Genomic DNA, 20,957 nt, shown 5'->3' with positions numbered 1-20,957 from the left:
GCAGTCTGATGGCGCGGGGGCAGGCATGGACAGAGGGGGTAGTCGGGGTATGGGGCAGGCACAGACAGGAGTAGTCTGAGGGCACGACGGAAGCAGGCATGAACACTAGGAGCAGACTAAGGGCGCGAAGGGAGCAGTTATGGAGAGAAGGGTAGTCTGAGGACACAAGGGAGCAGCATGGATAGAAGACACAGTCAGAGGACACGAAGGGAGCAGGCATGGAAGGAAGTGACAGTCTCAAGACACGAAGGGGACAGACATGGGTAGAGGGGGCAGGAGAGGTCACGAAGGGAGCAAGCATGGGCAGACCGGGCACTCCTAGCGCAGGGCCAGCCACAAGCCATAAAAAAAGACTGGGGAGACATCCGGGGGCAGGTGGAGAGGGTTGGCAGGGTTCTGGCAGACAGGGGTAGAGGGTTGACAGGGGTGTATTAAATGAATTTTGGCGTGCGTGTTTGCCTGTTGGGTGCATTTTTCCTCCAGTATGCAATAACACCGAGTGGCTCCATCTTAACTTGGTGGAATTTAACTCCAGATTAACCGAGAGTTCTACTGGGTTTGGTCTAGAATAGATTAGAAAAATGACGATGGCCCTGTCTGTAAACGCACATTTGATGATGTTTTTTGAAGATGTTTTTTAAACAAAATACACTTTTTTTTAAATGTCATTGTAAATGCATATTCCATATATTCAATAGGGAATATGCATTTACAGTTACATAAAAAGAAAGTGTATTTTGTTTAAAAAACATCTTCAAATGTGCGTTTACAGACTGGGCCATCGTCATTTTTCTAAACTATTCTAGCCCAAACCCAGTAGAACTCTCGGATGGTCCTTGAAAGGGGAAGGCAATCAAATATTACTAAAACATCAGTATGGTCACTGGCTTCAATACAGCCTCCCACGCCTGAGATCACAACGCATTTACATTCTCGATGAGAGAAAACGTATCAGCACACAAAACAAAAGTTTGTTTTTCCCCTTTTACAACTGTTATCTTTTTATTTTGTTACCAATATGATTAAATAACTTCATTGCATCCCAATTAATTTAAGGAAAACAGGAAGTACTCCCGAGGTCGGGCTTACATCCATACCCACCCATCCACTGGTAAAAAAATGGGGGGGGGAGCCACGGCCAACTGCCAATTAGATCAAGGGAGCCATGGGTCAAAAAAGTTTGGGAACCACTGACTTATGTGAAGCAAAGTTCAATTAAAAAAACTAAACCGGTCTAGCTACTGCAACAAACTACATTTTTTCTCTATTTGAATATTTGAAATAAGCTTGGATTTGTTTTCTTGGCACTATGACATTTCGTTTACATGCTCCGCTTGATATTAACCTGTAATATAGTGGTAAGCTGGGAAGACCTTGCTGGTTATATCTCCAGGATTGCCAACTTTCAACCCTCAGTAGTTGATAAAGTTAGTACATCTGAGTTGAGGAACTACTCCATGTTGCTGTATGACTGTAGTAAAAAGTGTGCGGAGAAAAATGTAATTAGTGCAGTAATTTTGCTTTTGTTTCCCACTTTCTTGCTTTTGTTGTTTTTGCTGCCCAGGTGCTTAATTTGTCATCGTCGAAGGACATCTATCCCATTTTCAGCTTTGTGGAAGGCCATGCTCAGGACTACGCCTTGGAAGAGTTGTGCTCACAAATCGCTGAGCAGACTGTGCACATCTCTCGCCGGACGGAGAACCGGGGGAAAGTCAAGCGGCTAAGCTCAGATGAATTTGTCTTTTTATAATATCCCAACTCGGTTGGGACACCTCCAATTGCAGGTAATGGCAGCTATATGGTGGTGGAAAAGGAGGATGCAAGGACATGTCTTTCCTAACCACTATCCCCTCTTGGCGATACTTTTCCCCTCTTTGGGGTAAATCCACTTGCAGAAATCAAGACCTCCGAGCCTGTGGGCTTCCTCGTCAAGCAAACATACGTCACAGTATTCAGGGTGAATTTCTTTCCTCCAGAAAGCATCATCAGGCAGTGATTGTCACACAAGAACTTGATGGTCATTATGGCAGAGATTCCAGTTTTTGATATGGAGCACCTACTCTCCCTTTTACAGGAAGCTTACTTTGTTGCTTGTCAGAACTTTGCCTTCAGTGGTATTGGATAGACCACAGTCACGTATTTGCAGCCCAAGAGCGTTTGAGAACAAGATCTTGTGCTGGAAGAGAGCGCCAACATGTCTGTGCCCAGATACGGGATAGCTCTGTATTTCTTTTCGTTTTTTTGACATCCAAAAGTGAGGTTTGCAGTTTGTTTTTATGTCCCTATTCCTCATTTCATCAGGCAAATTACAAGAACAACTTTGGGTCTAGACTATTGTGATTGGGTTTTGATTCGGCACTACAAAAAATGCTAGGTTAACCGAAAACAATTGCATTTCACTGGTAGGTTTGTAGTGAACTAAACTATTGGTACTGTTCTCCGGAAAGGAACTATCGAGTGGCATGTTCCTTGCAAACTGTGTCTGCATACATGTTGAGCAGTTTTATTTAGTTGTGGCAGCTTCCTTTTTCCCCTAGAAAATGGGCTTTCTTAGTAGGTGTTGCAGGCAGAGCTGCTTTACAAAATTGACACCCTCGTCACCCATGTGTCTTCTAAACCTTTTGTCTCCCGAGAGGGAACCGGCTACTTTGTCCACTTATGCACACAAGTCAAACAGAACTTTAAACCTCAAGATTATTAGCTATGCCACCTGGGATTTGGTACTGGAACCTGCTTGACTTGCAAAACATTTTGAGCTTCACCTTTTTCTTTATGAAATTTCAGAGCATAGTATGCATTATATTTATTTTTTTATGTTTTAACATTTTACTTGCTTTTCGGTTCTGATTCTCCAGGCATGTATGATTACTTAGTGTTTGTGTGTGTGAATGCTTGATTATTCCTTAAGAAGATGTTGAAAGAGGAGTGTGTTTCAAAGTTCATTGTGTACTTTTGTTATCGGCTACTGAAGATATCTACAGTGTTGTGGCAACTCGCAAGACTCTCACATCATCCTATGGGACCCTGCTATCCAGACAACATCTCACTATCTACTAGATCATTCCTCAAAATAACATGCAGCTATTCATCCAATAAATCACCTTCTGATTGCTATGATGCTGAACGGTTACGAACCTAGGTGCACCATTATCTTGTTTGTGCAAGATGCTCCTGGAAATGTAAACAAACCTGACTTGTCAGCTTATATAATAGCTACACTTTTGATTGAACTTAATTTTGTGGCCCAGCATTGCTAAATACCCCTTTCTTTTGAGTAGAAATGTACTAGTCTGTGAACACCACAGCATTGTCCATAATTGGCTTACATTGTTTCAATATTATTCCTGTAGAAAGCAGACCTTGATTTCTTTAATGCAATGAGTGAAGACTTTTTTGGGTCTTTAGGGGCCGTATTACATAAGGCGCCCCGGGGACGCACGGGCGTTTGCACCTGCTCTGTGCGCACTGGGGCACTTTGGTATTATAGAAGGTATCGCAGGCGCTTGTGCATCCCCTTTTATAATACCGATAGCGCTGGCACACTTAAAGCGCCAGCGCTATCAACAGAGGGTGTTCCCTTCATTTACATAGGGATGTGCTCTATGCAAATGAGGTAATTCCTTTGACTCTGTGCCCGTACTATATTACAGATGTGGGCGCAGAGTCAAAGAAGACGCACTGACAGTGCACCTTTTAAAAGGTGATGCACTGTCAGTGTGCCCCCTGAGAGCAGCCCTCTGCAGAGGGTAAAGGGGATCCCATGGACCCCCCAGACATCCCCTTTCAGCGGGTGCAGTCACAGACTGCACCCGCCTGCAAGTGGATATCTGATCCCCTTTGAAAGTGCAGGCGAGTGCTGCCAGCACGGTGAAAATACGGAGCAGCTGCTCCGTTTTTCACATGAATGCTCTGCCCCCAGGGCAGCGCAAGTTTGCGGGTGCCCCCAGGGCGGCGCATTCACCACAATGGGGCGCATTGGCATGGTTTGCGCCCGGCTCACCTTTTCAAAGGTACGCTGGGCGCAAACAATGCCAATACATAACACGGCCCCTGGTGTCATGAAATAGTTCCTTATTTTCTGCATCTTTTTTGAGTAACCCTCTGTCACTTGCACTGGTGACTATTTACAAGAGTTTTGGGTTTGTAACGCAGCTGGATAGCTGAATACCAAATATTTAATAACGATAGTCTAGGATTGTTTTCATCAAAGCTGTGAAATGCTCAGTTTACAGAAGGCAGGAAAATTCCCCAAAAAATATTTTAGAATATATACTAGTATATTAACACTTGCAATAATTATTTTATCAAAGCTGCTTTATCACAATTGCAGGCAGTATTACAGATCCACATTGATGCTGTAGAGCAGCATAATACTACCCCTCTCATATTTTCTATTCCTAATGGATCCAGTATCTACCACTTATAGGTTTCTGTAATTTCTGTATTTATTCTTGTTTTAAAACAAGCTGAGATGATGGGGCAGTGGGTAGTTGATGATTGTGCAGTGACAAAAAAAATTTGCTGACTAGATTGACGCATGACTTTGGTTGTTTGCATGTGAGATGATGATGGAGTTTTAGGCCTTTTAGTTCGGCCATGTGGGCTTTCCTATTTCGGAACTAGGCTTTTGGACCATCAAAAATAAATATCCCCCTTCACTTGTTTTCTGGACCCTTTCTGCGGGTGAAGTGGAGTTCTAGACCCTAGCACTCTCTTGACCGTGCCACCAAAAGAACACGAGTTCAATGTTTAAAACAAATTTATTTTAAATGTCAGTCAACGGGAAAAGAGGTTCCATTTTGCGAAATTTCAAGGTTTTACCTTAAAAGGCATTATTTCCAGTTTACTCCTTTTATATTTTAGCCCTGTGGGCTTCTGGTATATCGTATCAGCTCGAGGATTTCAGCGTGGTGACAGCTTCACTGCTGTAGGTGGACACCACCAGGTGTTGCTGCTTATCAACCTTATGTTGTAACCATTCTTATGTGCACAACTCTTGCGTTTCTTTCTGCATCGTAAGCAGAAATTGAAGCAGCATGGTTGGGGGAATGGGCAGCCATTCTCTTTTATTTATGAGTATTTGGTTCTGCTGTATGATGTGTAGCGTGTGGTCTGTGGTGTTCAGTTAACACCAGTTCTGGCTTCCCCTCATATCATTCCTTTTTAGTTAACTTTGAATGACAAAACGATACATTGTGTCTTTTTTTCCTCAGGTGTGCCCACTGGTTTCAGATTACCTGCGTAAAGTTGGCAGGCGACACACACTTAGTTACATGTGCAAGTTGTAATTCTAGCCAAGACGGGGACAGACAGTGAAGACACTAAGCGCTCAGTCAGGTCATGCCCAAGAGTTTCCCATTTGGCTCGTTAAATAAAGAACTCACTAAGCCAGGTGCTTTTCTTCACATTTGGCACAGTGTTTGACGTGTGGTCTTTTGAGGTGTGGCAAAGTACCTTCTTTTTGATTAAATGCAGTATGATAGAGCAGGGCTCTATGGAATAACAGGAGATGTATGCCCTGTTTGATTTATGTTGCCACCAACAACAATGCTGTGTGCTATGTTTTTGCTGCGATTTTGCCTTTGGTTTTTAATTTATTTGTTTTATTGGTTTTTGACGTAGGAGGGTAGGTCTATTTTTGGGAACATTAAGGTAGCAGTTTTGAACTTTTAATATTTTTCTGTGTTCTAACCTAGTCCCATTTTCTTATAGTTTTGCTTCACCTCATAATAAAGGATTTGTAATTTTTCTTTTTCTTTTTTTACTAACCGTTCAGCTCCAGGTTTAAATATTTGCAAAATTACTGTATTTGATGTCTGGGTAGGATTTGAGCTAACTGCTGGGAAGATTTCAGGTGGGAGACCGCATCACTGCACCATCTTTCAAACACTTTCAAGTCTGAAAATGTTAATGTTTCACTGTGCTTGAACTACTGATTTGATTGTTAAACTGTACTTGATTGTCACAGCTGTTCATATATTTTTCCTGTGCGTCATTAACTTGGTTGAAACTGTCTTATTGTATCTTCCTGTCTCAATACCTGTTATTTGTTGCTAGATTTCAGTCAGGTTCCTGCTAGATCCCACAGCAGGGTTGTCTTCGACACGGCTTCAGGCCTTTATGATCAAAGGTTGCTATGGAAAACTTGAAAATATGACCAGGGATTTCGCCGTTAGCTTTACACTGCAAAGAGAACGTGGTTTTTAATATATTTGTGCTCATACATTGTAAATAATAATAAACCGAAATTACAGACAGAATGCTAATGAAGTGAGGTTATTTTTGTTGGTTTTAAGAAGTGGTTGACCGTCGGTTGATTGTGAACTTAGCACAACTATATTCATGCACATTAATTCTGCAATTGGGACCCCTTGCTGCCCTAGGGTTAGTTTCTGCCAACACAGGCAAGCGTTACTCATTGTTGAGACCTGAGCATTGGCCGCAGCACAATTGTGCCCACCAGTACCCCCTGCTTTATCCCAACTAACACACACACACACCACTCTCAGTCCTATCTCTCTGTTGCTGCTTCATCACAACAGCAAGCACTTCATCCTTCCCTGATTCCCCACTCCATAGTATAAACCACTGGCAGAGACCCAACTCCAAGAGGGGGGTGAAACTAAATTTAGTGTAGTAGTTTCAAACGCGTAGTTTGAAATAGTTATTGCCCCATTTATATCTTAGCATTACAGATACTTTGTTGTGGCAGAGTATCTATACCACCGAGATAATGGTGCGCCGGCTAAATTTAAATGCGGGCGGACCTTAGGTTTAATCACAGCAGAGACTCCTCCTTCTCTGCTGTGATTAAACCCCTCCAACGACTGTGCGGAATCGTATGAATCCCCCCTCTCCCTTGACGGCTTCAGGTGTCTGAGGCAGACCTCTGATTCTGCCCATCTCATTTAGATTAATCAAATGGAGGATAGGCCCTGTGACAGTAACCAGTTTGGGCCTCTTTAAACAATGATAACAATGAGGAAATACACAACTACTCTTTTGTGCACCTGTATTTTATTTAAGCAGGTACAACAAACAGAATCCAGCAATATGTCTTGCATGGATCTAGTTTTCAATTAACTTATGATTTATTTTTATCAAGTTTTAACTTTGTTCAGATCTTTCGAAAAAATAGCAAGATAAGGATAAACGTTAAAAGCAAATAACAAAACATTTCATGACCAAATCAACTGTCAATAAAGTACAAGACATATACATAAACATATAACACACAAATATGCTATGAAGCACCATTTGCCACAATATGTTTCCACAAAACTTGCAAAACTTTCATTTCATTCTAATTCAACAGTTCAGTGACTTAATCAATAACATTTCTATGAATGCTCAACACTATTCTCAAGTGAAGCGTTTCAAGTTCCCATCTCACTCCAACAACTCTCCTCAGGGCTTCTGTTATTTCTAGAATGACTGTTTTGTGTCTAAATAAAAAACAAACAAAATCATGTGTCAAAGTTTGCAAAAAAAATCTACCTCCTCTCTCTATGTGCCAAAATGTCACTAGGTGCAAATTTTTACCTTTGGTTAGAAGCGTCAATCTAATTCTGGCGGACTCTATCGGGGTACATTTTTATCTCCCAATTCAGGACAATGCGGGGATGGTTGAACGAATCCTAAAAGTCAATATTAGGAAAGTTAAGAGTTCGATAATTCTCTGTGTTTGGCAAATATCGTGAAGTTTAGACAACATGTGTGCCGCCTCGTACCTTAATACTTTTCCTCCGATTTATTTTTGTTCGCACACCTGTCATATTCAGGATCGTTCCTCCTAAAACCAATATCTCCAATTAATCACTAGACGTGTATCGTTCTGGAAATACTTCATGGTATGTTGCCGCTTAGCATACACATAAACTCGTACCTTTCTAAACTGCAGTCTGTCTGGTCAATGCCTCTTCAGCGGTTCCCGCTACCGTCTCTCACACTCCCAATTTTTTTCCGTTAATCACCAGCGTGATGCGACGTATTTGTATCTGTCACAAACCCGGAACACATTAAAACACCTTTCTTTTCCAGCTTCGGCTTGCGCTATATTTTCAATATGTAACCTCCGATTACCTCTTCTTTATGCAGGCTGTGGCTGCTCACGATTCTGCATTCTGACCGTCTTTTTTGTAAAAACGCTGTCTTCTGGGTATGGCTTATCAACGCCAATTCCCGGTTGAGTAACTCGCGTGACTTGGCCTTACTTTTGCATTGTAGGAACTGTAGTTTAAGTAACAAAATCATCAGAGCCGCATTATGTTCGCTTTTCATTCTGGAACTATGTTGTGTAACGGGCAATGTCGAAACACCTTTTGCGTTGCTGGATTTTTATTAGCTTCTTGTTTAACGTGAACAACCATTTATGTATCCCAGTGTATTTGCTCGTTCACCGTTCTCAGTCACTCATTTGTGGCCGAGTAATTTTAAGAAAAGTGTGGTCTGCTGTTTGGCACACATGGTGGCTTAAGGAATACCACAACGGGAACAATTTCAAATGATGGTAGGCCATCTCTATCCACTTTAAAGTATGGCAGAAAAGGATACACTTTCTTTTACGGAAGACCACATTCAAAATTTAATCACAGCACCTTCCCCTTTCTCCTCTATGCCTCAGCCAAACAGCAGAATGAATCAGATGCACTTATCCGTTTACATAAAAAACACATAAGAACAGAATTGCATGGCCATTTTTTATTACAACACCTTAAAGCTGGAACAATTCCTTGAGGTCTCCAAGTTAAAAACATCCCTGTCATTTTTATTGAAGATCCTGAGTACAAAAAGGGCTTCAGTTTTATTAGTACGAAATGTAGTAGGGATCTTATGGTCCATACTATAGAGACAGCGCACAGAATTTGGCTTAAAGAAGCAGATGAGTTGGAGACCTTGACTCAAGCAATTAAAGACAACCACACTGTAACAGAAGCCAAGACCCTGCTTGAGAAAATTGAAAAGGAAATTTTAACTTTCAAAGATCATACAGTTAGTTTCAAGACTTCCAAATTTGAGAGACACACTAAAGCCTTTAATATAGAGACTACGTACCCCTAGCTGAAGGATGACTTCTACACTAAAACAGAATCTCGACCATTCCTATCAGACTACCAGGGAAGATCAAAAAATCACTTCCTCACGTAATCAGAGTCTTCATCATCCGATTCATCCAGAGAATCAGACTCACGACAGGGACCATCCAAAAGACAGAATTCTTTTTTAGAGAAAGGCGGGGACAAACCCAGAGCAAGATTCAAACCCCAACCATGGGAAATGAAAACCAGACGCCAGTACTACAAGTCCTGAAAAAACAATTCAATGGTAAATCTCTCTGAAAAGACACTTACTAAGGATGAAGAATCCGTTTTGGAGCTTGGCCTAAAGTTTGTTCCCAATCGACAGACAGATTATACCAACATGAAGATTGAAGCCACTGAGTTCTTTAGAAAAATAAGACTGCAAGTATTCTTTGCTGAAAAAGAATACACAGGCACTGGCGAACACACTGGTCTGAAGAACAAATCTAATTTTATTCCGCCACTCCACAGTATCCCTAAACAGATTGCAGCTTTTGAGCAAGTTGTTTTATCATCAATCTTTCAACTGGAAAAACAGAAGATCTTTGTAAAGAAGAATATAACAGCTCAACAACAAAATGCAATTTGTGATCTTAAGGAGGATGATACAATAGTAATAAAGCAAGCGGATAAAGGCGGCGCGGTTGTAATATGGCCAAAAGAATTGTATCTTGCTGAAGGAAGAAGTCAAGTGAACAATAGAGAATGGTATTATCCAATTCAAAAAGACCCCACTAAGCAAATTCAGGAATTAATTGGAGCTATCCTTAAAGACTGATTTGATCAAGGTTTTCTTGGGCCTACAGAATATGAGTATCTCAATAAAAACATCCACGAGTTCCTGTAATTTATTTTTTGCCCAAAATACACAAGATTAAACAATCCACCGAGCAGACCAATAGTTTCTGGTTGCGGTTCTGTAATGGAGCCAATAGCTAAATATGTTGACATCTTCATTAAACCATTCATAGAAGAAGTTCCATCGTATTTAAGGGACACCACCGACTTTATTGTAAAAGTTGAAGGCTCCCAGTTTGATAATCAAACAAATTGGATGGTCTTGTTTGACGTCACAAGTTTATACACACAGATTCCACAAGAAGAAGCACTGGAAGCTATTGAAATAAATTTTGAGAAAAGAGAAAGACCACACAGAGTACCGACAGAATTTGTCCTGCGACTGGCTGAAATAGCATTGGAAAAAAACTATTTCAAGTTCGAAGATTCGTTCTTTATGCAAATAAAGGGCACCACCATGGGATGTCCATTTGGCCGGAAATGGCAGTGCTGAATATGGCACAGTACGAGGAGAAATATGTTTTTAACAACAACCTGTATTCCAAAAACATCCTACAATGGCATAGATACATCGATGATATCTGGTGCATTTGGAAAGGCACCGAGGTTGATTTGGATACATTCCACGTGTGGCTTAACAATAGGCATCAAGACATCAAATTCAGCATGACCAAAAGCACCACTAAAATGACCTTCTTGGATGTTGAAGTAGTCCCTCGAGATGGTGTATTGACTACTACACTTTACCGGAAGGAGACAGATCGTAACACGATCTTACATCACGGCAGTTCGCATCCTCGTACATTAAAAGACAATTTGCCCTATGGGCAATTATTGAGAATTCGGAGGAACTGCTCAAGGATTGAAGATTTTGAAATTCACGCAGATTTGTTTTGTCAACAAATGAAAGACAGAGGATACCCTAAGGAATCCCCGAGCCATGCACTGAAAAGGGCAAGATTCACCCCTCACGAAACATTGTTACAAAAGAGAATCAAGAAACCACTTGAAAGATTGGTATGTGTATCCAACTATAGCCCTGCTACCAACAAATTGAGGCAAATAATTCTAAAACATTGGCACTTGCTACAAAATTCGGAGTGCCATTTTGCTATCCCATTATTCGCCATGAAGAAAAACTTTTCAATTGGCCAACAAATAGTACGGGCAGAATTGCAATCTAAAGCACAGAAGAGCGACTTAAGATTAAAACTAAAACCGATCCAGGGGAATCATAGATGTGGTAATTGCTCAGTGTGTAATCTTACCATTGAAGGTACGGATTTCAGTCACAATGAAATGAAGTGGAAACATCTCGAATTCCCAAACTGCAAAACAAAAAACATAGTATATGCAGTAGTATGTCCATGCTCCAAGATTTATATTGGGAAGACATCTCAACAAGTTAACCAACGAATTGTTCAACACCGCTCTAGAATCAACGAAAAGGTTCTAAACGCTCCCATGGTAGCACACTTTTCAGAAAAAAAACATGGGTCAAACGATCTGAAATGGAAAGTACTAAAAGCCATTCCGACAGGCACAAGAGGAGGTGACACTGAAGAGATGCTTCTCCGAAAAGAAGCCTACTTGATTTTAAAATTTAACTGTACCATCACATGACTGAATGAAATGTCTGAGCTTTCTAAAGTATAACCTCATGTAGATGTATTGGAATAGTTGATCTTATGACCTAGATCCATCATTTGAAATTGTTCCCGTTGTGGTATTCCTTAAGCCACCCTGTGTGCCAAACAGCAGACCACACTTTTCATAAAATCACTCGTCCACAAATGAGAGTGACTAAGTACGGTGAACAAGCAAATACATTGGGATACATAAATGGTTGTTCACGTTAAACAAAAAGCTAATAAAAATCCAGCAATGCAAAAGGTGTTTCGACATTGCCTGTTACACTACATAGTTCCAGTATGAAAAGCGAACATAATGCGGCTCTGATGATTTTGTTACTTAAACTACAGTTCCTACAATGCAAAAGTAAGGCCAAGTCACGTGAGTTACTCAACCGGAAATTGGCGTTGATAAGCCATACCCAGAAGACGGCGTTTTTACAAAAAAGATGGTCGGAATGCAAAATCGTGAGCAGCCACAGCCGGCATAAAGAAGAGGTAATCGGAGGATATATATTGAAAATATAGCTCAAGCTGGAAAAGAAAGGTGTTTTAATGTGTTCCGTGTTTGTGACCGATACAAATATGTCGCATCACGCTGGTGATTAACGGAAAAGAATTGGCAGCGTGAGAGACGGTAGCGGGAACCGCCGAAGAGGCATTGACCAGACTGCAGTTTAGAAAGGTACGAGTCTGTGTGTATGCTAAGCGGCAACATACCATTAAGTATTTCCAGAACAATACACGTCTAGTGATTAATTGGACATATTGTTTTTAGGAGGAACGATCCTGAATTTGACTAGTGTGCGAACAAAAATAAATCTGAGGGAAAGTATTAAGGTACGAGGCGGCACACATGGTGTCTAAACTTTACGATATTTGTCAAACACAGAGAATTATCGAACTCTTAACTTTCCTAATATTGACTTGTAGGATTCGTTCAACCATCCCCGCATTGTCCTGAATTGGGAGATAAAAATGTACCCCGATAGAGTCCGTCAGAATTAGATTGACCCTTCTAACCAAAGGTAAAAATTTGCACCTAGAGACATATTGGCACATAGAGAGAGGAGGTGCATTTTTTGTTTGCACACTGACACATGATTTTTTTTTTATTATTTAGACACAAAACAGTCATTCTAGAAATAACAGAAGCCCTGTGGAGAGTTCTTGGCGTGAGATGGGAAGAAACCCGTCGGCACTTTGAGAATAGTGTTGAGCATTCATAAAAAATATTATTGATTAAGTAACTGAACTGTTGAATTAGAATGAAATGAAATTTTCGCAAGTTTTGTGGAAACATATTGTGGCAATTGGTGCTTCATAGCATATTTGTGTTATATGTTTATGTATATGTCTTGTATTTTATTGACAGTTGATTTGGTCATGAAGTGTTTTGTTATTTGCTTTTAATGTTTATCCTTATCTTGCTATTTTTTCAAAAGATCTGAACAAAGTTAAAACTTGATAAACTAAATCATAAGTTAATTGAAAACTAGATCCATGCAAGACATATTGCTGGATTCTATTTGTTGTACCTGCTTAAATAAAATACAGATGCACAAAAGAGTAGTTGGGTATTTCCTCATTGTTATCATCGCATTTAGATGGCAGAAATTAGAGGTCAGTGTTCACTGCCAGTCACCGCCAGGAAAACCCAGATGGTAAGGGGCAATGAAAACTGCGAAATGTTCCCCTCGCCATGGGAGAGGACTCTCTTGGTGAGGGGAGCATTTTCTTTTATTTTCAAATAGAAAATCCAGGTTAAGGATTATGTATTTGAAAAGAAAAAGAAAACAGTTTAGTGCAGGGCTCTGTCATGTTGACGGAGCCCTGCACAAAAATGTAAATCGCCTTGACAAAAGTTTCTGCCAATGCTTTGGAAATGACCTCCAGCTTGCTGGCTGTTTCTTAATTTGGTGGGCGTAGTAGTCTCGTCTTGCGGGCGTTAAATCCTCTGCCAGGCCCATGTAGATTACTCCATCTGCCAAATTATAAATCGGCCCTCCGTTTGAAAAATGTAGCATTCAGTGAGGATAATTTTATTTATTTATGTACATGACATTTAGTTTGAGGAGAGATTTAAACTTTTTTCTATGTGTATTATTTTTTTTAATCTTTTATAATGATGACCTGCTCATAACTTCATCTGTGGGAAATACCTTGTTGTGCCATTACTTTAGCTTGATAGAATTACTTTCCAAACCCTGGTCTCTGCCATTTTCGGCTCCTAAGCCAAGAGGTGGTAATAAGTTGTGCCAATGGTAAAAGTTTAAAATTATATTTTTTTTCCCTTTCTCACTAAATGCTTTTGAATCAAGTGTTTTTGTTAAACACGTTCAACCTGAATGCTTTTCATACTAAATGTTTCAAACTATTTGCCTATTTCAGTACTAGCAGTCCTTAGCAGGATCTCCCAGGCTGCCTCCATCTCAGCAACCCTCATCCTCTGTGCTGAAATGCTTGCCTTCAACACCAGTCCCTCTGCTGCCACTAATCTTCAGATCTCACAGTACTATAATCGCAAGCAAAACATGGGTATTTCCTCAATTCCTTCAATTAAGTTACCAACACATCGCTTCGGACAGAAGGTTATTCGTAGGGCAAGTTAACTTTGCTATGGATCAGACCTTCCTTACCTTGGTCAAAGGCTCACTCAGCATGGTTAACTCTCAAAACCATCTCCATTCTGTACCTTCCTACAACTAAAGACTAGACCTAGTCTAAACCGGGGGTATTACCACTAGCTTCCTCAACCCACACCTTGGCATCTGGATAGATCATTGCTCATCGTCTTCATCGATCTCCATACACGGTCAGACTCTATTCAACCATCAACTGCTCACCCTTAAAAGAAACATGATTGTGGATTTAAATCATGCTCTGATCTAATGCAACCACCTCACTCCTCTCCACATGTGATCTGGCCTACATCCAACTAATGAAAGTTATCAAAGCACTGATGACCAGGGGTCCCTCCTGTGATCTGCACCCACCAGAACTTTTAGTTTCAACCGAACCATGCCTCCAAGAAAGAACGCTGCAGCAAAATATCAGCTAGCCCTGATCAAGCCTCGATTTTAAGTAGCCTAATCCGACTACCAAAAGTCTATCCTCACCACAAAGGGTTTTAGCAAATATATGCTCCCACCTCTTTCGAAACACTATTTCAGGCCATGAGATCTTTCTCATACCCTCTGCACAGACCCACTCATCTTCACGACCAAGGGACTGGATATAAAAACTGACTTTGTATCTGTAGGAAATTGGGTTTTTTGTTGCAGTTTCTTTTTGCCTGGTTAGTGATGCAACTTTGACTGAAGTGTTCTGGGTCCCTGCTAACCAGGTTCCCAGTACCAATGTTCATTCCCTAAAAAAACATTGTTTACTCTATTGGCAAAACTTTTAGCACCCTCTGCAAGTCCCTAGTAAATAGTACCCCTGGTACCTAGGGCGGCCTGAGGTACTAAAGAGAGCCCCTAATGGGCTGTAGCGTGGATTGTGCCACCCTAATGGACCCCTCACCAAGCACATGCAGGATTGCCATTGCAGGCTGCGTGTCTTGGCACAGACAAAAGTGAAAACACAACATGTAACACATCCCTGTGTGCCATGTCCCCTACCACTGCATGTGAAACTTATAAGTCACCCCTACAGCAGGCCTGACGGTACTAAGGCAGGTTGCTTAGTACATAACACAAAGGTGTCGATGGCTCTACAAAGCATTAAAAAGTCTACCAAAGTATGTGTCCTGACTGTCCTATAATGTCCTACCAGAGAAACGTGAAAATCAAGAGAGAGTGGAGGATACCCTAATCTCAATGTGATCTGGAAAGGATACCCATCAGTCTCCACACGGAACTGCCCTTCATCATTTGTGATTCCTTAAAGACCAACCACTTGGTGAGCTACCGGTAACCGAGGAAGCCTTGGTCAAATCACTTCCAAACACCAGGTAGTTGCCAGTATGGTCTAGGTATAAATGATAAAACCTTACAAGTGGGTATGAGACGGATTTGCAGTGCATGTGAGGGAAAATGTGAGTAATGGTGAAAATAAAATTGGGTGAGGGAGCAGTATGGAATTTTATTCAGGTTCTGCTCACTCCTCCAATGTTAAAAAAGCAGCAATAGCAGTTTTAACAAATAACTGCCTGGATGTAAAAAGTGGTCGACATGTTTCAGCAAATATGATGGACACCTGTGTGAATTGCCTTCATCAGGACCTAGATATAACTGATGCTACTGCAGGGTGAAAGTGCAAAAAATAAGTAAAATAAAGTGACTGCATAAATATCTTGCTATGACAAGGAAAAAGATCACCTGATATCCTAGGTGTCTTCTTAGCGTATTACGGTTGAGTCTGCATGTCCCTGATAGGAAAACAAACAGACAAAGACACACAATAAGTGTACATACAAGTCACAATGGTAAACAGTGAAAAAATAAAGATGTAATTTCTAACTATACTTTACTATAAAATGAGTATATCATAGGCAAAATTAAAGTTTGCTGTCATTTTGATACACGAAGGTATTTTTATTCCTACATGTGACACAAACTCCATCTTACCCAAGTCATAGGAGTTGAGGACCTCACCCCGCCTGGCAGCGGCTCAGGCAATGAGGGAAGCACCACTCTGGTTAAAAAGGAAGCAAAAAACACACAGGAATATGTGATTGCTGCCTGTCAAATGAACAGTATACAATGAAGTGAATCAGTACATCCATGATGGTTGGTAAATAGATGTTTTAGTTGATTAGAGAGCAGCCCTGGTGTACACCCGGACCGTGCAAAATATCTTAAAAAACACGATTAGCTGTCTACGCATACTGTTACTGGTCCCATCATCTCCAGCTAACTGATAGTATATGATGCAGAAAAGACACCGCATTTCTAAAAGACCTTAGTGCACGTGATAATCAATGTTGTTATTGTTAATGTAGGTTTATATAGCGCCAACTCACCGGCAGGTCTCAGGGCGCTTTGACCACAAAACATAACGACCTAATCAGTGACAGGGAAAGAGTAGAAGCTAGACTAGGCTCAACCCTGCTCTGAACAGGATAGTCTTTAGGATCTTTCTAAAATGGAGCCTATTTCCATCCTTACGAAGAACCTCAGGCAATTTGTTCCAGATCCTCGGCAACAGAACCGAAAAAGCTCTTCCACCTTTTGTGGCCAATTTAAACCGAGGGCACACAAGCAGTTGAGCCTCGGAAGACCTTAGACTTCTTTCAGGTCGGTAGATCTCCAGCCTTTCTTTAATATAGGCAGGGGCTTGCCCATAGATAGACTTATGGGCTATGCAGAGACTTTTGAAAACAGACCTTTGCGTCACTGGCAACCAGTGAAGGCTCTGCAGCAGCGGGGAGGCATGTGATTTCCTTGAAAGTTTAAAGATGAGTCTTGCTGCATCGTTTTGGACCACCTGCAATCTGTTGGTCAATACCTTTGGTAGGCCCAGGTAGAGAGCATTTCCGTAGTCCAGCCTCGAAAGTATAGTGGCCGAGACTACGGTACGAAGCATGGACTGGGAGAGAAGCGGGACTAGTTTGCGCAATTGTCTTATAAGACCGTTGCAAATTCTTACAACGGTAGAGACCTGGCTCACCATTGAAAGAGCACTATCTACCTTAATGCCAAGGCTTTTGACCGAGTCGGCTGGTTTAGGAGTGGGACCCAGTTCCTGGGGCCAGTACAAGTCACTCCAAGGGGAGCAAGTAGATGAAACTATTAACACCTCAGTTTTTTCCGGTTTAATCTTCAGGAGGTTCCCAGACATCCATTTAACTGTGTAACTGAGTACCTCCTGTGCCTGTAACTGGGCCCGTTCAGTGTCATCCATACTCAACAACAACTGAGTCATCCGCGTAATTGAATACGCGGCAACCCATCTCAGTCAAGGTTTTTATTAGAGGTTGTAGATACAGATTAAACAGGAGGGGGGACAGGGCAGAACCCTGGGGAACCCCACATGTAAGTTCTCCCACTCCTGATACCATGTCTCCCAACTGAATCCTCTGGGTTCTCCCCGATAGAAAAGATTCCAGCCAATGATATGCTGAAATGTTGTAATCCACACCGATAGAGCTGGCAACACTTCTATCACGTGTCAGTTTGTCTGATGGTAATGTGTCTAAGTGCTCGTCAAGCTACAGTTTAAGGTATCGAAGTAACAGTAGTGAAAAGACACTGGGCATACAATGCGTGTTAGCGTGCCGCGGGCGCAGATGGCGACAGCTTGCTTAACATGATGCTACTGCTTGCTGACCTGTGTCAAAAGCAGACAAGTTAGCAAAAATTCCGGGCTTACCTTTCCGTCGGTACTTCTCTGCCGGCTTCCGAGCCGACTGGGGAGGTACCGGTGCGGAGAAGGAGCCTCGTTTAAAAGCGGTGCCGTGATTGGTTCAGACAGTCACATGGCACCGCTAGAGAACCAGCCTCTTTGTTTACGTTTTTCAGGAAGAAGAGCCTCATTCTGATGCGATATTCTCATAAGTTGATCGGAGTCACATGTTTGTTTGTATTTTGATAGTATTGATCTCGAACGTAATTACGGTCCGAAAAAACAAAGCTGTGATGTCACTCAATTGTAAAGTCATTATATTTGAACACAGCGATAGAGCATCAGACAAACTGACACGTGATAGAAGTGTTGCCAGCTCTATCGGTGTGGATTACAACATTGATTATCATGTGCACTAAGGTCTTTTAGAAATGCGGTGTCTTTTCTGCATCATGTGCTATCAGTTAGCTGGAGATGATGGGACCAGTAACAGTATGCGTAGACAGCTAATCGTGTTTTTTAATATATTTTGCACGGTCCGGCTGTACACCAGGGCTGCTCTCTAATCAACTAAAACATCTATTTACCAACCATCATGGATGTACTGATTCACTTCATTGTATACTGTTCATTTGACAGGCAGCAATCACATATCCCTGTGTGTTCTTTGCTTCCTTTTTAACCAGAGCTGTGCTTCCCTCATTGCCTGAGCCGCTGCCAGGCGGGGTGAGGTCCTCAACTCCTATGACTTGGGTAAGATGGAGTTTGTGTCACATGTAGGAATAAAAACGTAATACCTTTGTGTATCAAAATGACAGCAAACTTTAATTTTGCCTATGATATACTCATTTTATAGTAAAGTATAGTTAGAAATTACATCTTTATTTTTTCACTGTTTACCATTGTGACCAGTGTTCCCTCGGACGTGTGCGTCTGTGCGGGCGCGCACGTCAGTGCCCCTGAGCGCGCAGTGCTGTGTGTGTGGCATGCACACACATCCATGAGAGCATTCGCGCCACCCTGCAGCGTGAAAAACGGGCATTTCGATCTCACGTTGGAAGAGGCATTTAGCAAATGCTCCGGGGAGGGAGCACTTGCTAAATTTCTTCTGTTTTCTAGAGTGTGGCTCATTGCGTGCTTTTGTTTGAGTATTAGTGTCAATTGCAGAGCCCATAAGGAGCTGCGATTAACATGAATGCTTTAAACAAAAAGCACACAATCGGCTCTGCAGCAGGGGGTAACCGATGCATCCTGATATCTGGCATGGTGCTTGAAGAGGAGAACGGAGGAGGCTCTATGTGGCAACAGGTGCGCCGAAGCTCGGGTCCCGATGTGGCTCTTGCCACTCCTATGCCCTTTAGAGAGGGCCTATTAGCCACCAATGAGTTCCCCCAGCCAGACGCCGCACCCGCCCGTGGAAAGAGGTGGCCAGCGAGACTACTGTCAGTGTTAATACAAATAACACCAATGTCGATAGTTTGAAGTAAGTATTTATTGAATTAATAAGGCCGTCAGCAGCGGGAGGGAAAGGGTATAAAGAGGATGAACAGCTGACGAAATGACATGAGCGTCATGTGACTTGCACTAAATAGTGTGTGAACATTCCATATGACGTAAGGGATAGGAGTTAGGATGGCAAGCCTTCTGCAATCAAGCTTATAAATGACATCAATTACAACATGTTGCTTGATACTTGTGGCTGGTCTGGCCTTCATTCTGGCGTTTTTCTTCGTTTTCCGGAAAGAGCTGCCGTCCGAGAAGACAAAGAATGAAGGTGGAAATGAAACTCATGTGTTAGGCTTCTGGAGTCTGCTGGTGCTGGCTCTGAGAGCCTGACTGTCGTGTTGCAGCTTCTCTGGGACCGTGACCTACTTTGATTCCTTTGAGCCCGGAATGTTTCCACCAACACCTCTGTCGCCAGCAAGGTTCAGGCGAATGACAGGACATTCTTTTCACATGGGCTATAGCGTGGCACTTCTCAATGGCATCGTGGCAGCTCTTACAGTAGTATGGAGTTTGATATGATTCCGTGCTTTGCCATTATGTGGGACATTCAAAGGGAATACTCAAGGATTTTAACGGAAACTGCAGTATGGACTGTTTTTGTACCGCTTTGGAACGGCATTTAGTTTTTCACATAAGAATGTGAATTCTTTACACAACTTGCAACTTATCATGAAACGTGTTAGGAGGAGGGTGACGTTGCAACTCGTTTCCCAAACCACCTAATTTGCCTCTTTAATGGACGAGTGACCGTGGACTCTTTTGTTACCCATAATTTTACAAAATAAAAATTCATTGAAAAGTTGGTAACCAAGATCCACAATGTTAGTATAGGGATGTTTGCACTTTTGTCATTGGGAATGAGTTCAAACTGTTTGAAAAAATGGACATAACCTTTAAAAAATAGTTTAGCTAGAATGAGTATGGAGGGCTTGGGATTGGGAAGGGAGGAAGCGCCACCCTCCGCAGCAAGAAAAGTTGAAAATGACAGAGCCTCTGGATATTGTTTGACTCCTGCCCAGACCTGTTTCCAATCCGGGGGAGGTATTCACCCGTGTAGACATTTATACTGAGGAAGAACTGTGCCCATCAGCAAGGAGCATAACGGGAGAGGAATGTGCAGATCATCAAAAACTCCATTCAAGAGAAAATGTGCACAGCTGTAAAAAGCGAACACTGGGGAGGAAGGCACACCTCTAAATATTACATACAGAGAAAGCCAATCATGAATACGATAGCAATACTGCACAAAAATTGGGCAGCTCTCTAAGACAGTACTAATGGGGAGAAATGCATATCTGTAGAACAGTAATAATGGAGAAAATGTGCACCGCTGTCATATTAATGCCGTAAAACATATTGACATCTGTAAGACTAGACATACTGGGAGCAAAATGGGCTCACTGGAAAGACAGATACTGTAGGACATTTGCAGATCTGTAAAACATTGATATTATGGGGGAATTGTGCATAGCTGTGTAAAGTTAATGATGGCACACATTTGTGCACAACTATCATCCACAAACGAGTGAGTCAAGTGATATGCCCTAGATAGTTAAAGCCTTGCTTTTAGTTCCTCCCTTTATCTCCAAAGGCTCAGGATCCTGCCGTGTCAGAAGGGAAGGGAGGCATCCAGTCTGCAGAAAATATGCATTCT

General features: G+C 41.8%; 1 protein-coding gene and 1 pseudogene across 3 annotated transcripts in view; both read left to right on the top strand.

Annotated features, from left to right (window-relative positions):
- ATG4D (autophagy related 4D cysteine peptidase) overlaps nt 1–6,260 on the top strand; it is a 119,083-nt gene extending 112,823 nt beyond the window's left edge. For all 3 annotated transcript variants that reach the window (XM_078639947.1, XM_078639954.1, XM_078639960.1), the window contains one exon: nt 1,565–6,260. In XM_078639947.1, coding sequence (XP_078496073.1) covers nt 1,565–1,750 — 186 coding nt within the window. In that variant the 3' untranslated portion in view covers nt 1,751–6,260. The remainder of the gene's footprint in view (nt 1–1,564) is intronic.
- Nucleotides 6,261–18,988: 12,728 nt separating this feature from the next.
- LOC144765249 (ADP-ribosylation factor-like protein 6-interacting protein 6 pseudogene) lies at nt 18,989–19,822 on the top strand (annotated as a pseudogene).
- Nucleotides 19,823–20,957: the final 1,135 nt, after the last annotated feature.

Source organism: Lissotriton helveticus, chromosome 1_1 (assembly GCF_964261635.1).
Source record: "Lissotriton helveticus chromosome 1_1, aLisHel1.1, whole genome shotgun sequence".
In the NCBI taxonomy this organism is placed as follows: Eukaryota; Metazoa; Chordata; class Amphibia; order Caudata; family Salamandridae; genus Lissotriton; species Lissotriton helveticus.
This window is presented reverse-complemented; position numbering and strand designations above follow the sequence as displayed.